Source organism: Solanum pennellii, chromosome 1 (genome assembly GCF_001406875.1).
Source record: "Solanum pennellii chromosome 1, SPENNV200".
Taxonomy (NCBI): domain Eukaryota; kingdom Viridiplantae; phylum Streptophyta; class Magnoliopsida; order Solanales; family Solanaceae; genus Solanum; species Solanum pennellii.
This window is the reverse complement of record NC_028637.1, coordinates 88,723,198-88,738,663: the sequence shown is the minus strand read 5'-3', so window position 1 is coordinate 88,738,663 and position 15,466 is coordinate 88,723,198. Positions and strand designations below refer to the sequence as shown.

General features: G+C 33.9%; 2 protein-coding genes across 2 annotated transcripts; one reads left to right on the top strand and one right to left on the bottom strand.

Moving 5' to 3' along the window:
• Positions 1-1,667: 1,667 nt before the first annotated feature.
• On the top strand, positions 1,668-4,371 carry LOC107014909. Its single transcript, XM_015215032.2, has 7 exons — positions 1,668-1,897; positions 2,022-2,093; positions 2,736-2,824; positions 3,186-3,342; positions 3,748-3,828; positions 3,955-4,050; positions 4,155-4,371. Exons 1-7 carry the CDS (start codon positions 1,760-1,762, stop codon positions 4,194-4,196), a joined length of 675 nt encoding a protein of 224 aa, XP_015070518.1. The 5' UTR covers positions 1,668-1,759; the 3' UTR covers positions 4,197-4,371.
• Positions 4,372-4,558: 187 nt separating this feature from the next.
• Positions 4,559-15,085, bottom strand: LOC107008263 (DNA mismatch repair protein MSH6). The gene is made up of 21 exons (XM_015207222.2): positions 13,981-15,085; positions 13,301-13,394; positions 13,101-13,203; positions 12,964-13,017; positions 12,758-12,832; positions 12,376-12,444; positions 12,186-12,269; positions 11,892-12,086; positions 10,115-10,665; positions 9,912-10,041; positions 9,491-9,582; positions 9,211-9,389; positions 8,935-9,137; positions 8,754-8,855; positions 7,912-8,074; positions 6,639-6,928; positions 6,429-6,566; positions 5,873-5,952; positions 5,641-5,740; positions 5,240-5,369; positions 4,559-5,077 (listed from the first exon to the last, which is right to left on the bottom strand). Exons 1-21 carry the CDS (start codon positions 14,858-14,860, stop codon positions 4,842-4,844), a joined length of 3,948 nt encoding a protein of 1,315 aa, XP_015062708.1. The 5' UTR covers positions 14,861-15,085; the 3' UTR covers positions 4,559-4,841.
• Between the last annotated feature and the right edge of the window lie 381 nt (positions 15,086-15,466).

Here is a 15,466-nt window from a genome sequence, read left to right as displayed (position 1 = left end):
ACTCAATCACGAAACAAAAATATACCTTTCATATTCTTTTTCTACATATTTAATTTCAATTTTCAAGCAACAAGCTCCTTTCGTGTTTCACATGTTTGGATTTTCTATAACAAGTAAGAATTTATGTTTTATCCATTAATATTTCATTGAGAAATTAATTATATATACGCGTTTAGACTATACAAGAATAGATAACCTCACCAAAAAGGAAGTAACATGCCAAATTAGGTTAAGCGTTTTAAATAAGATTATTTACATAATTAATTAATAACACTTAATTCATTGAATATTATTAGTATTGAACAAATAAGCATAATTAACGTTATTTTTTTTAAAAATATATTCTTCTGATCCTTAATTTTTTTTTAAATAAATGTTTAATTTATCTTTGTTATAGGAATTAATGAGTGAGGTAGAAGGTGGGTTGGTAAGTTAGTTTGTGGAAAAGATATAATAATGCTTTAGTGTGGGTAAACTAACTTTAATTTTCTCCTTCTTAAGCTAAACTAGATTAATGATCACTTATCAATGCTTACTTACTCATATAAATTATTTTCTATTAAATCAGTAAAAAAAAATGTATCTTTAATGATATATATACGTACATACGTACATAAATTTAAAATTTGAATAAAAAGGCAGCACACCAAATGCTAACGTTAGTGATAATTGAATTTCTGCTACTTCAATTATCCCCTAACAAGAAGTTAAATTAATCCGTTTATATGATTTAGACATTGAAATTACCGACTGCTTCAATTAAACACTTGAACACATGAAAAAAAATATTCATTGTTCAAAATTTGAAGAACTTTTTGTGCGTAATACTCAAATGCTCAATACGTAGATGAGTAGTTAATCAAATATGTCACCTTCTCTTATTATATGAATTAGCAGAGGTCGAATTTAAGATTTCTAGAATATATTCAGGAAAAGAAGTTTATATATAATGGGAATTGATTCCTAATCTTTTAGGTAAATAACTCAACTTTCAATCAAGTACATTATTTAACTTTTTCACAAGAGTGTCAGCATATAATATTATAACAAATTCAAAAAAATATATACATGAAATATTTAATTTTACAAAAAGACGATGGACCCACATTCCCCATATTCTTACTGTACATTAATTTTAATTAATCATAAAAACTCAAACATGTTTCAATTAAAAATGATGTGTGTAATGACAAATCATAACACATCTCTATTGATTAACTCATATATATAATAAGCATTTAAGAAAAATATGATAATAAATATTTTATCATATATTAATGCATCATTGAAATAAACTATAGTTCAAACATTAAAACGAAAGATAGTGACAAGTATGAGGGGGGGACAGGTCAATGTATTAAGCCAAAATAAAATCAAAGTCTGCATGTATGAATTATGATGGATAATTGCTTAATCATAAGAGGTGGAAAATGCAAAAAATTAAATAATCTAATTTATTTTATTTTTATTTTTCGAAGATTCTAAAAAGATTTAATTTAATTTGTTTAAACGCGTATTGATTATGTCCAACTTTAGGAACATGTGGTACAAAGTTGTAGCTATGAAGTTAGATTCATTTGAAAATTCCAAACAAGGGCAATTTCGTCATTTCACACTCCATCTTCTTGGTATATTTATAAAAACTCTGTGAAGACTCCAAAGAAAATGAAGAAAACAGAGAAAGTAAGGAAAGAACAAAAAAAATAAAATTCAAAGAGATAATAATAATTATTTTTTTTATTCAAAAAGAAAAATTACGATGGGAGAAGTGATAATATATGTTGATGATTATGAATTTTTTTCTTCTTCAACATATTTATGTAGAATTTGCCATGACGAAGAATTCGAAAGTTGTAAAAAATTAGAAGCTCCATGTGCATGTTCTGGAACTGTTAAGGTAATTAATTATTAGTTAATTAATTATCATTTAAATTAGCTTCTGGTGATTAAGTTTTTAATTTTTCAGATTTTTAATTTTTTTTTCTAGTGATCAGATATATTTTTTGTTTGTTTATGTACAGTTTGCACACAGGGATTGTATTCAAAAATGGTGTAATGAAAAAGGAAACACAATTTGCGAAATTTGTTTACAGGTAACAAACAAATTCTCTGTTTTTATTTTCTATAAGAATAAATTAATCTGAAGCCATTTTGATTATTTTTTTTTCCTCATCGATTCATCCTTTTTCTTTTCTACTCGAACCCACAATTTTAAAATTAACAGTCAAAAAATACTTATCATCCGAACAATTCCTTTAATACGTGGTTTAAGGTTGCTTCCTCTGTTTTTCTTCTCTCTACAAAAATGGGTCAGAGGGGTACCAGTTCATTTTACAAAACAAAATAAGCTATTTTAAAAAAAATTAATAATTTTTGTATAGCTATTAATTAATAATGATGTCATGTAAAATAAAACGTTTCGAAAAAAGAAAACAATAGATAATTCACTTATGACAGAAATTAGAACACGCTTTCTTTTCAATATTACAGAAAACGAAATATATAAACTAAGATATTTATCTATTTCTTGCTTATTCCTTGACGTTCAATTTAAGCCACCAAATTTTTCTATTAATGTTTTTTTTAATTATCTCATTTGTCATTCTGTTTAAACTGTTCATGCATTATCTTTGTATAGTTTTAACTAATTTTATACATATAATATTATATTAACATTTAAATTTATAAATTGAATTTAATTTTAAATGTTTTTTTTTTCTTTTATAACGTTGCAGAAATTTGAACCAGGATATACGGCTCCACCTCCTAAGAAGAAGGCCCACTTGGTTGATAATAATAATAATAATACAGCTGCAATTATTAGGTATTCCACCAATCTTAAATAGTTAAATTTGTTTTTTTTTTTCAATTAAAAAGTAGAAAAAAGGACCTTTTCATTTGTCACATTATAATTTTAGACAAGCTTTTGTTGTATTTTGTTTAAGATAAAATATTGTATTTGTCTCCTTCATTGTATTGTACTTAAATAGACACTTAATAATATTGTTTTATCCGACATAGGATTTAGTATTTAAATTAATCGTACAGGTTTAATGAATTTAATTAATTTACATAAAACATTATGTTGGCTACCATTTTGACCAACTAATTCAATTTACTTATGGTTGTTGTTTAAATATTTGTTTACGCTATTAATATGTTTGAAATAATATTGCGATATACAGAGGAAGTGTAGAAGCAGATATAGAAAATGGAACGGAAAGAGTAGAGTCGGATTCAGAATCAGAAGAAAGAGAAATGTTGGTGAGGAGTACTCAGTATTATGAATGCTCACAAGCTGCTGATAGAAGCGCGTCTTGCTGCCGAACTATTGCTCTTATTGTAAGTATTTATTTAGAATTGAGACGTAGTAATTAGTTACGAAATAAAAAAAGTTTAATTTGAATAACATTAAATGGTTAAGATTGGAAATCTTGACTGTTAATTAGTGTTTATTAGAAACGCAATTTACCTTTTATTGACAACTCCAAAAACACATGTGATTCATATTTTATTATTTATTGAAATTAAACCAACATTTAAGTTATTATTTCACTTATACATTATTCTTGCGATTTGCACCCAAAAACATGAACCTAAAACAGCCAATTTTGGTTATCTACCACATGCAAATATAGATAATGAACTAGTTCGTGATACTGCGTGGATATTAATTAATTCTCTAATTATTTTGATCATTAATATGATATTTTTAAAAAAAAATTAATATATGATTTAATTTGTCAGTTCACAATTCTGCTTATGATGAGACATTTGTTAGAGGTGATGAATGGAGGAGCAAAAAACTATCCCTTTACACTTCCTACAGTAAGTAAACTAACTTTTTTTTGATTATGATTTTTTTTATGTAATAGATTAATAATTTGGTACCAACTTAACCTTTTATCACAACTACTTAGTAACTAACAACCTAATTTGTCTTATTATTTGCAGTTGCTAATTATTAAATCAACTGGAATACTCTTGCCCATGTACATTATACTAATGTTAATCACAAGAATACAGATAATCATAAGACATCAATATCTGGTAATCTTTTTTATTTTTTGTCAACTCAATCATTTTCAACTTCCTGTTCGTTAACTTAGCTACATCAAAATATAATCTAAATGTTTTTTTTTTTCTTTATTCAGGATTCAGAAGACAGGCTATCTAATTCTGACCAAGACAACTAATACAAGTGTTCAATTTGCATATTCTTTTTTCATTAACAGTGTAATTTGTATTTCTAAGCATCGTACTGATGCTTATCTAATTGTTTTTTTTTCTTCATACACGTGGAGAGTAATTAAAAGTTTTACAAATCAATTATATGATTATAGTAATATATACAATTTCATTGCTTCTTTTACCAAACAACTACTACCAACTTACTGCTATTACTTAATAGCTTAGTAACAATGACAAGTACGAAAGGGAAATACTTGTATATTTCAATGTAGGCCAACGACTCTGGCCCTTAACTACTATCGAGATCCAAGTCATCTGAAAAAAAAAACCATCTTCTAAAATAGTTAGATACTGCCAACAAACAAGGTTGTTTTGATTAGTTTATTATAAGTAGCTACAAACTGGATAGAGACAACCTACCCCCCTCCCTCCACCAGAGGCCAATACTGTCTTTGATCATGTTGTGGGAAAGAAAAACAGAACTTGGCACAATAATATCATTTCTTTTGTTAATTCTAATAGCAACCTTAATCAAAGGGCTGAAATGTTTCTATACAAAATTGGCAACTGAAAATAGTTGCAGTGTCATCTAGAAATACTCTAGGGAGTAAGAATGCACATATAGGCACTGTACATTAAGATTGCTTTTTTTAATTTTGTTCAAGGAGTATTCTTGCTCTGTTCTGCAGTCCACTCAGCTCATCAATCACACCGTTGTTGTCGTCATATTTATTGTGTTCGACCAAATTTATCAAATTTTGGAGCAGTGTTACTGTCTTTCCTGTCAAATTCTCAGAAGGGTTTTCTTCAGATTGCTTATTGTGACCATAAATCTCAAGCGCCTCAGATTTTGCGGCAGCTCTGTGAAGCACATCATCAGGAAGTCCTGAAAAGAGTGGAGGTAAACGAATGTGGCTTAATAAGCTAAAACTGAAACGAATGGAGACCTAAGTTTATAGACTAAAGTTGCCATTCGACCCAAAACAACCCTCATTTGACCACAAAAGAGAAATCAAGTCAGACATACTTAAAATAAAAATTCACATACCAGCAAGCCGTGCAACATTGACACCATAACTTTTAGGGCATGCACCTGGTGTCAACCTGTAAAGAAAAGTAACTTCCTCAAGACCTCCGGAACCTTTTCCAATTTGGCATGCCATATGGCACAGCGAGACCTGCACAACCAAAAAAAAAGAAGCATTCCAAATAAGTGATATGCTGAGCATCAATTTTAGCAGCTTAATAGTCTAAATCAAACAGCGAAAAAGCTAATGAGAATCATCCAGAAGGCATCAGATTATTAGCTGTCTAAATCTAATCTTCTGCTAGCTATTGGATAAAAATGTGCAGTCAAAATGCTTGATCTTTAAAGCAATGCAATCTTTTATGAAGCAGTGCATATTAAATATGGCAATTCAAAGGGAAGTGAATGATTAAAGACAGTACCCTGGAGTCTTTTTGATAGTCAATAGATAACCGATGATAGTGGGTAGAAAACATTCCTCGACATTGCACCTTGTGGACAAAGTGTTCAAGCACTGATTCACTGCCAACAGGGCAAGAAAACATAACAAACATAGTGATATTAGGTGAAAATGATTGAGCAAATCAGGCTGAGAGAATAAATTCACAACATAACAAACAACCAATAATGTTTTTATGTATAATTGGCACATACGCTATTGCTTGTCCATCAGAAGTAGATGTACCGCGGCCAAGTTCATCAAGCGCGACAAGTGAATTACGGCTTGCCATAGACTGCAATTTATTATTAAGAAAACAAATGTTCAAATCACTTCATGGGGATGAGAGTGAAATTAATATCAACAACCCAATTATGATCTCCCCATGTTTGCTCTTAAATAGGACCCATGTCTAAGACCATCTTAGCGAACACCATAATACAAGTCTGTTATTAATTTTTTTTGTTCACATAATTCTCTTCCCTTCACTCTTAATTAAATAGAATTATATCTAACAAAACTGAATGGTAGTCAAGCAATTGATTACAGCCTTTTAGTTGAAATTACTATCAACCTCATTTTGCTCTTACTTATGACCACATCTAAAGGCCATCCTTAGCAGATACCATAATATAACTTGATCATTTATCTATTTATGTGTTTACATAATTCTCTCCCTTCCACTCTCAGACAAATGATATTATATCTAGCAAAATCAGATGGTAGTCAAGCAATAAATTGATAACAGCTTTTAAAATAATAAAACCTCACCAGCATTGAAGCAGTTTCCAAGAGTTCTGTCAAGAATGTACTCTGGCCTGCCATAATATGATCTTTGGCGCCCATTCTTACAAATATACGATCAACAGGTGATATGTCAAACGATGATGCTGGTACATCAGCTCCTACCTAATAAGCATCAAGAGCTTTTAGCCATCAATAGATAAGAAAAACTCTAATTTTCTTCTGGAAATAACTCACCTGGGCCAAAATTACAGCCATGCAGACTTGGCGCAAAAGAGTTGATTTCCCTCCCATGTTAGGACCAGTGAGAAGGATAAAGCTGGCATTTGGAGGACCTCCAAGGGAAATATTGTTGGAAACAAAGGTACCCTTATCTAGACAATCGCTTCTAAGAACAGGATGTCCTAAATTTTCAGCAAGAAGAACTGGCACGTCATCTTGACTTGGCACTGACTTGATGTTTGGACGACATGTTGGCCCCTCATAGTAATCACTTGCAATTGACAAACTGATTAAAACATCCAATTCTGCAAGAGATAACAGCCACATTTTTAATGTAAAAGATCCAGGATGTTTACATTAAGCTTCTTTGTGTATACCTGATAATTTAGCAAACGTTCTTGAATCAAAGTGAAATCAAATTTAAATTTGAACTTCATGAGCAAAAAGCATTTTCTAAGAGATAATAGTTATATTCAACACATAATGGTATTTACTAAAAAAAGTTTGGACAGTGACTAATCTCTAGATTTTGCTTTAATTTGAAGCCAAATAAGCACAGAACCAAGTTGTTTTTTAACTTGGAAATTGCTACAAAATAGGGAACCTCCCTCCAAGTTTGTTATAATTACAGACACCTTTCCTCTTTTCTGGAAAGCCAATGCCCTTCTGGTAACTGTTTCTAAATATAAAACATAAGAAAAGAGTAACTAATATAACAGAATCACCTTTTTACCCTCATTAAAGAGGCAACCTTTTTATCTTTTCTTTCTATATTAGAATAAACTACTATGGTTTTACTCGTAGAGAAGAGACGCAAAGCAAAGAGACTTCATTTTGCACCTTCCTAGAGTTTTTATGTTCCTACTACACGGTTCAGCTGGGGCAGAGTGCTTATATTGAGTGGACAGACTGACCAAGCTACAATAGACGAATGTCATCCTGTTGCATCACAACAGGGAAGACGAAGTAGGATCCAAAGAATGATACATAGCTTTTCCAGCTCCAATTTTCTTAAGGAAAGAATATAATCAAATATGCATGAAAGGAACAAAGGTAACTACCAAGAAGCATCATGTAGCTGCCCAAAAGTATGCAGAGAAAACTGAGAATATGAAAGTAATTTTTCCACCATAAGCAAGTAAGATACTTTTTTTTTCTGAAAGACTTTGACTAGATTCACCATTAACCACTAATGATACTACCTGCTCCAAAATAGATAAAGAAATAGGAGGAAAAGGGACTTGAGGGCAATATCCGATTCTATGTCCAAATTAAGGGTCAACAATACCTGCAGTAGTACTAACTAATTCTCTCCACTTATTATGATGTTCACAAAACCGTCCTATCAGCCTCCGCAAAATGCTTTTTAGCTTAGATTCCTTCTCTGAATCAGCATGTGAAAGCTCTCCAATTAATTTCTTTAAGATGGGATTCCAGTACCTGAAATAACCCTGCAGGCAAAATAGAAGATCAGTAAAGGCACATGGCTGGAGATATTGCTTCTACCACCTATTAAACCAGATGTAATACTTCTACAAACCAAGCAAGTGCACAGTTACGGCTAACCAACAAACCAAGGAACTAGTCTACAACAAGGTGGTGATTTACTTGTTTAAATCTAGTACGAATACCAAATACACCACATAGTAAATTTCCTAGTATCATTCCTTTGAATTCTAGAATCACCACAGTTTTCCAAAGATTAAAGGAATCTTCATGCTCTCATCCAGCCCAATACAGATAAACACATAAAAGGAGATAATTTGTCATTTACTATGTTTGCAAGGAGGGATAATATAATTCACACACAAACTAGAAACACTGCAACTGTTGTTACGCAGCAGCATCAACTGCATGGATACACAGCTCAATATAATAAAGAACATGGGCTAACCAATTTTATCTAAATTAGCAGTCTTCTACAAAATGATTTTGAATTCATCATCTATGTCGACTCGAAGCATCATTCTAAAAATTACAGGCACTGCATGCAACTAAGGAACCAGCTTTGAACTCTGTAAATCTCATTAGTAATAGGTAAATTTTGCTGTTGCATAGCAAGAGGTCTCATGAACACAATGTCTGACCGTAGGCATTTTCAGCATTGGCATGTAAAGTACGCCTACTAACCTTTTTCGATGACTGTAATTCGTACTCCTTAGGAATGCTCCTGCACAAACTTTCTGGTACTTCCAAAAGGTATGCATCTTTTCCTATTGTCACGTAATCTATCTGCAATATTCACAAAAAATTAAGTGGATTTGGATAACCTCCCCTATTGCTCAATAGGATATTTAAACTACGTTCTTACTGATGAGTCTCCAAGTAGTTTCCTCTGTTCCTTCAAGTGCTTGGCTAATTTAAGTTCAACCTCCTGAACTTGTTTACATGCAGCATCATACTCCTCATCAACCCCTTCATGAGGTATAATACGACCTGAGTTACTTGCTTCCACCCAATCAAAAGCATCCTTGAAATGCTTGAGAACTGAATCTACATCTGGAAGACCATTGCCTAAAAATTCAAATAAACTGTCAGATGCCACCAGAATTTGCAGCATGATTGAATGATTCAATTTGAGTAGTACCGAGTGTTAATAGATGATGTAGTAGCTTTGAGTCTGTGTTTCCCAAGATCACCCCAAGTGAAGAGCATGCATGCAACATTGATTCACATCCACGTAAAGCTGATATGAACTCTTGCAGTTGTTTCTTTGCTGCATCCTCGTATAAAGTCACTTTATTTGCATTTCTTCCATTGGCTTCACTGCATCGTTACAAATTTAAGAGCAAAACACTTGAGCAATGACTACAGAAGAACTTGGAAAGAAACAAAGACTGTCGAATCCAAGAATTGTCAATCTTCACCTGCTACCAAAGAGGCGTGCAAGCAACCGCTCCATATCAGGAAGCCTTGATAACTCCTTTCTAAACTCAAGAACAGAAGGTAGATTGGGCCCCTAGAAAAGCATTAAGCACATTATACCATCTCATTTGTCAAAGCAGCTCCATTTAGAAGCTACCACTATACAACAGAAAATTATAAGGAGGAAAAAGGAAAGTTGATAGGCAAAAGGACAAGAAAATTTAGTTCAGTACAATTTTTGTGATCCTTCTTTATTAGATATACCCGACCTTTGGAAGTACCTACTTGATAGATGGATTAACATTTATCACCCTCCAGCCAAAAGGAATTAAATAATGCCACAAGCAAAGGACTAGAAATCAAAAACTGCAAAACTTCACCATCAACAGTACAAACACGGAACCCTTGGGAACCTGAACGTACCTTTAATCCGGCTACAGCATCCTGACGTTCTCTAATGGATTCTGGACGATACAAGGGTCTTGCAAGCCATGATCTGAGCATCCTTTTCCCAAATGCTGTGATACAGTGGTTGATTTGAGCGTATAATGTCCTATATTAACGAATAAATCACCTCTAAGCTTGAAGACAAAATAATCAATAAAATGCAATTAAGCTAAATATACCCTGAAGAATCTCCATTTCGACTGTTTTCAAATATCTCAAGATTCTCCAGTGCAGCTGCATCAAGAACCATATTCCATTTTTGAGTACCATCACAAAAACCAGAAAGGGGAAGTAGCTCAAATTTCGCAAATTTGAGCAGGGATTCGTCCAGAAAAGCTTGCTTCAAGTAGTATAACACTCCTCCAAGTGCTGAGAGTGCATAACTCCCGTTCCCACCAAGATTTATAAGTTCACATAAAACATCTGGTAGAAAGTTCCTTTCGCCATCTTCCTCAGAGGCAGTGCTTTCATGTGTTCCCATTTCATTTGGAGATGATGACAGCAGTGACAAGCTCATGTTCCTATATACTCCCTTCACCTCACAAATTGTTCTCTCAGCATCCCAAAATTCAGAAAGAGGAACCAACTCATTCACTAGCGGATTTCGTGTGTGCCGCATCAGCACTCTCTCAGTTTCATGACTAAGCAATTTAGCAGGCTTTATTATTTCCACTGGTCTTAACTCAGAAAGTAGACAACACAAGGCACTACAATCTGAATCATCCTCAAACTGTTGAAGAAATACATCAAATTATTAACATTTCATTTCGGTAAATGAATATTAACCAATATAGAGATAGAATAGTGTACAGGATGATAACAGGGTTCCTTACAAAACTAAGGGTTTTTAAATAAATACAACTTTAGAAGCTTTGTTGTACCAAAGGTCTTTCAATCAACTGGCAACAGAGAACTCCAGACGAGATTTTATCCAGCCAGTAGACAAGAACAGTTATGGCAGATCTAATCACCTCACATACTACTACTCGATGTTTATGTACTTATTTTCATGGCTAAACAAAACAAGTTGCTCCCAAACAAGCAGATAATCACATTAAACTAACACGTTAACACAAAAGAAGAATTTTAGACAAGATCATTGATAAAGTAAATTAGGAAAAAGGTGACGCTTATGCTAGAAACCTAAGTAGTGTATGGTGGGGTTAAGAGAGAGTGTAGAAGTTTGAGGAAAGGAAAGAGAAACCAATTAATGAGGTTAGAAAGATGGCAAAAACAGGAACCAAGCCAACTAATGCAGAAACCAGAGATGGAGAAGGTGCCAAGTTGGTTGGAGAATATCCACGTTATCACTGGTGGAACTTGGAACTAAAGATATAAAGGAACTTCTATTTAGTAGCATTCCAGTAAAGACTGTATAATAAACTAGGCATAATACATATATTGGACCCTAAACTTGGCTTCAAATTTTAACTTTAACCTCCAACTTTCATAATGCACAAACAGACACTTTTAACTATCCAACTTTTAAATAAATAAACACATGAGTCCTATATGGAAAAATACACGTAAGACAAAAAATGACATGTAGGACATGTGTGTCTATTTGTTCAACTTTATACAAGTTTAAGTGTTTACTTGTGCACACCCAAAGTTGAAGGGCATGAATGTAATTCGAAGCCAAGTTAAAGGGCATATTTATGTACTATGCCTTATAAATTATTGTGCTTTCCACTCATTAATTGATTAGCCAGTTATATGCCCTTAGCCTGTGAAGTTCACACATCACTATATGGGAAGGTTGATCAAAACTAATTCAGGTTCTAGTAAACATCTCATCAAGCTAATCAAGATTCAGAGAAAACTATCACCCACAGAAAGCAACCTAATAGAAATAGACTGATTGACAGCAAACATGCTACACATGACTAGAAACAAAATAGCACAAAACATTTTACCAATAAAACTAAATAAAATTCATAAGCTATTGCCCTGTACCTGTCCAATAAGAATCTTGCCTGTGCTAATATCAACCATACAGACACCATAAGTGCGCTTCTCTTGTCGGAATGCAGCAGTTAGAGAGTTTTCAGTCACAGCCATCAAATATGAGGCATCAGGGTTTGCCGCAAGCATTTCTCCCTCAGTTAATGTTCCTTTGGTGACTACTGCACATATTTCACGCCTGACAACCTGGAATGCAGTTCGATGTGTCAACAACAGAAAGAACAGATAAAGAAGTAAAATTGTCATCATTATGACTGCTTCAATCTTATGTAGCACAATAATGACCTTATCTTTAGATCCCATCTCTCTTCGACGATTCTCAAGCTGTTCAGGTGTTTCTGTTTGCTCAACCACAAGAACCCTATAACCCTGTTCCATCAAAGCAACTCATAGTAAGATCCTTTCCATGAAAACACAGGCAATCAAACTAGCATCAGGAATATAACACGGATACTGAACATTGAGCAATTACAACCTTCCGAGCCAACTTCTCTACATTCATTGAGAAGTTCCTTTCTGGAAATCCACAATGTGGTTGCTCTCCCTGGAGACACAGGCCACAGTCAGCTATAAACTTTACTTCAAGATGCACAGAAACTTAAGAGTAAAACTGGAACATCCTATCGCAAGGAACAACCGAGAAGGTTCTACCTTAAAACGAAATATGCAATTTAGTCACAACATGATACAGAGCATAAACCACTCCCTTCCTGAACAGGAAAAGTAAAATGAAACATAAAAGATGCATGGTTGGCTCGCTTCCTTTTCTCTTTTAGGCATATCTGACATTGATGACCAAATTGTTTTTATCCTTTGTTATCTTTCATTTTTCTTTTGGGTGCATAAACTCAAGTTACCTTCATATACTGCAGATGAAGTTCCTGGGCTCCAATATGTGCATCCATCTCATAAAGCTCATAGAATTTTCCCATCTGATTCATATATCATGAAATAATTAAGATCATCATATAGAGGACAAGTTGAAGAAGAAGAAATGAAAAGGCTGCAAAACAACTTCATTGGCAAAAAGATTGAGCCTTCAATAAGCTGCCACCATCATTACCTTAAAAAACAAAACTTTATCCATGTGCTTCGACTTGAACTCCCACCATTGTCTCTGAGCATCATTTACACCATTTAAGTACTCACTCCGATAGGGAAAAGAATTCCAAAGATATCCAACCAGGAGAATCCAATTACCTGACCACCAGTTAAACCTTTTAAAAAATTAGGAGGTAGGTAAATAGTCCTTGGATCATAATCAGCGTCGTCTGGGGACCTCCTATTTGCATCCTTTCTATCTCTGTTTCAGCACACAAGAAAAAATCAGAAAAAGGCCACAGCAAGCAAAATGGTAAAACATCACCCATCTCCACCTAAATTAAGTCGAGAGTACTTACTTCCCAAGGAATGGGAATTTCTGTGTTTCACGTAGTCCAAATCTATCTGCTGCACCACACAGCAATACATTGACATTGTTGGATGCCTTGGCACCTGCAGGGCAAAGCCACCTCAATTTTATTTCCTAAAACATTTAAGCATTAAATTTTTTTGTAAACCCTATCACCTAGGCAAGAAATTTTAAAATTAAAACGGTAACAAACTGCAACATTGAAAGTTATTGACCAATTAGGCAACCTCAGTCCCGCCTTACTACAAGTTCACATTTTCATTTGGATCCAACCACATATAGTCCAGATTCCCCCCTTCCTTTTTGTTCTTTTGACAAGTAGAAGTTCTCTCTTTTCCAATCTTCCCCCTTCTAGTCTGTTTCCTTTTCGTTGTTTTACACTTTCCTCGCAAGAAAGACCATCTTTGGTAAGAACAGCAAACAATTTTTCTTGCTCGATACAAAGTCAAAGTGTCATAATAAGTCGTACATATTTGGGAATGACACTCATGGTTTAACATGCTCATGTGAAAAGAAAAATAAACATTCATAGCAGGACTACTGTAATATAGGTACTTAAAAATGACAGTTACTATCATTGTACAACACCATAACCGCCAAATGTTCTAGAGTATTCAACAAGTAAACTGAACCTAATAGGACACAAAAGAAGCAGGTTGAATCACTTACCATCCTCATTGGTTGCAGTAGGCTCTTTTCCATTTACTCCAATCACAGCAGAGTCCATTTTGCTATTAGCACTCCTCTTATCTGCAAGAGTCTTACTCTTCTTGCTCGAACTCGGAGTTAACTTTTCCCCTTCAACAGTTTTCCTCTTCCTCGCCACCACCTTGCTCCCACTCACTTTCCGACTTTTAGGTCCAACAACACCATCGTCTTCTTCCTCAATCTCCAAATCCATATCCTCGGAAGCATCCTCACCTTCCGACACTAGTTTAGCAGCATCCTTTCCCCAATCTTCATCCTCAGAATCATCCTCAACACTCTTTAAATCCTCCAATTTCTCCTCCTCCTCCTCCTTCTCTTCCACCACGGAAGACCTCCGCAACCGCCTCAACTTCCCCACAGGTGCCTTCACCCATTCAATTTTTTCTTCAGCTAAATCAATCATTTCCTCATCACCATCATCATACTTAACCAAATGCTCACCAGAACTACTGTCAAAAGACTTCACACAACCTTCATACCATATTTTATCCAATGGCCAGTAAACCTTAACTCTTTTATCCACTACCTCTTGTCCATATGATGGTTTAAGGTCAACAACGGCTGAAATAGGCACAGTAATCTTCCGCTTTGCACTTAGAGGAGAAGGAGTAGTAGGACTAACACAAGGACTGGTACTAGGACTACGATTAGGTTTAGATTTAGGATTAGGTTTAGTATTAGGGTTAGGGTTAGATTTTTGTGGAATTTGTTTGGGGAGAAGAGGTGAAGGAGAAGAAGAAGAAGAAGACGAGAGGGCTTTGGAGAAGAAAGAAGTGATTTGGCTCTGTTGATTGACTAGCGGTGATCTGCCATTGCTGGAGCGGCGAGAAGAAGCGGCCATTAGTGGCAATGTAGAAGCAAATAGTGGAATGAGTGAGAAAACTAATGAACTGTACTCTATATATATATATATATATATTGCTTCTCCCAATGGCGGGAAGAGTGAACGTTGAGTGCCACAGTTGGCGGGAAGCTTCTCTATGCCCTTCTTACTGGTTCATTAGAGTTTAGTCGTATTCTTGCTTTTGTTTATTGCATATGACTTATCGTGTTTGGACCCTTTTTTACTGGAGTTGTGACTGCTTCTTTATCGAGAATGAGACACAAATTGAATTAATGAACTCTAAATACAAATAGAAAAATATTGAATGAAAAAAAATAAAAATACATCCAAGGAAGAGGTCACCACATTTCATAAGCTCCATATTTTTTTTTGAAAGTTATTCGGGGGTTATTTGGTTTGTAAATAAGTTAAATCGTATTTATAATATGAATGATTTAAAAATGTAAAATTATTTTTAGTGAACTGATTCTTCTTTTTTTTTAAAAAAATAGTTTGATAATTATAGAAAAATGAAATACATCAAGTATGATATAAAAAAGTGTGTTTGATTTTATATACAACATATAAAAGATACTCTCTTCGTTTAAAAAAGAATGTCCCTAT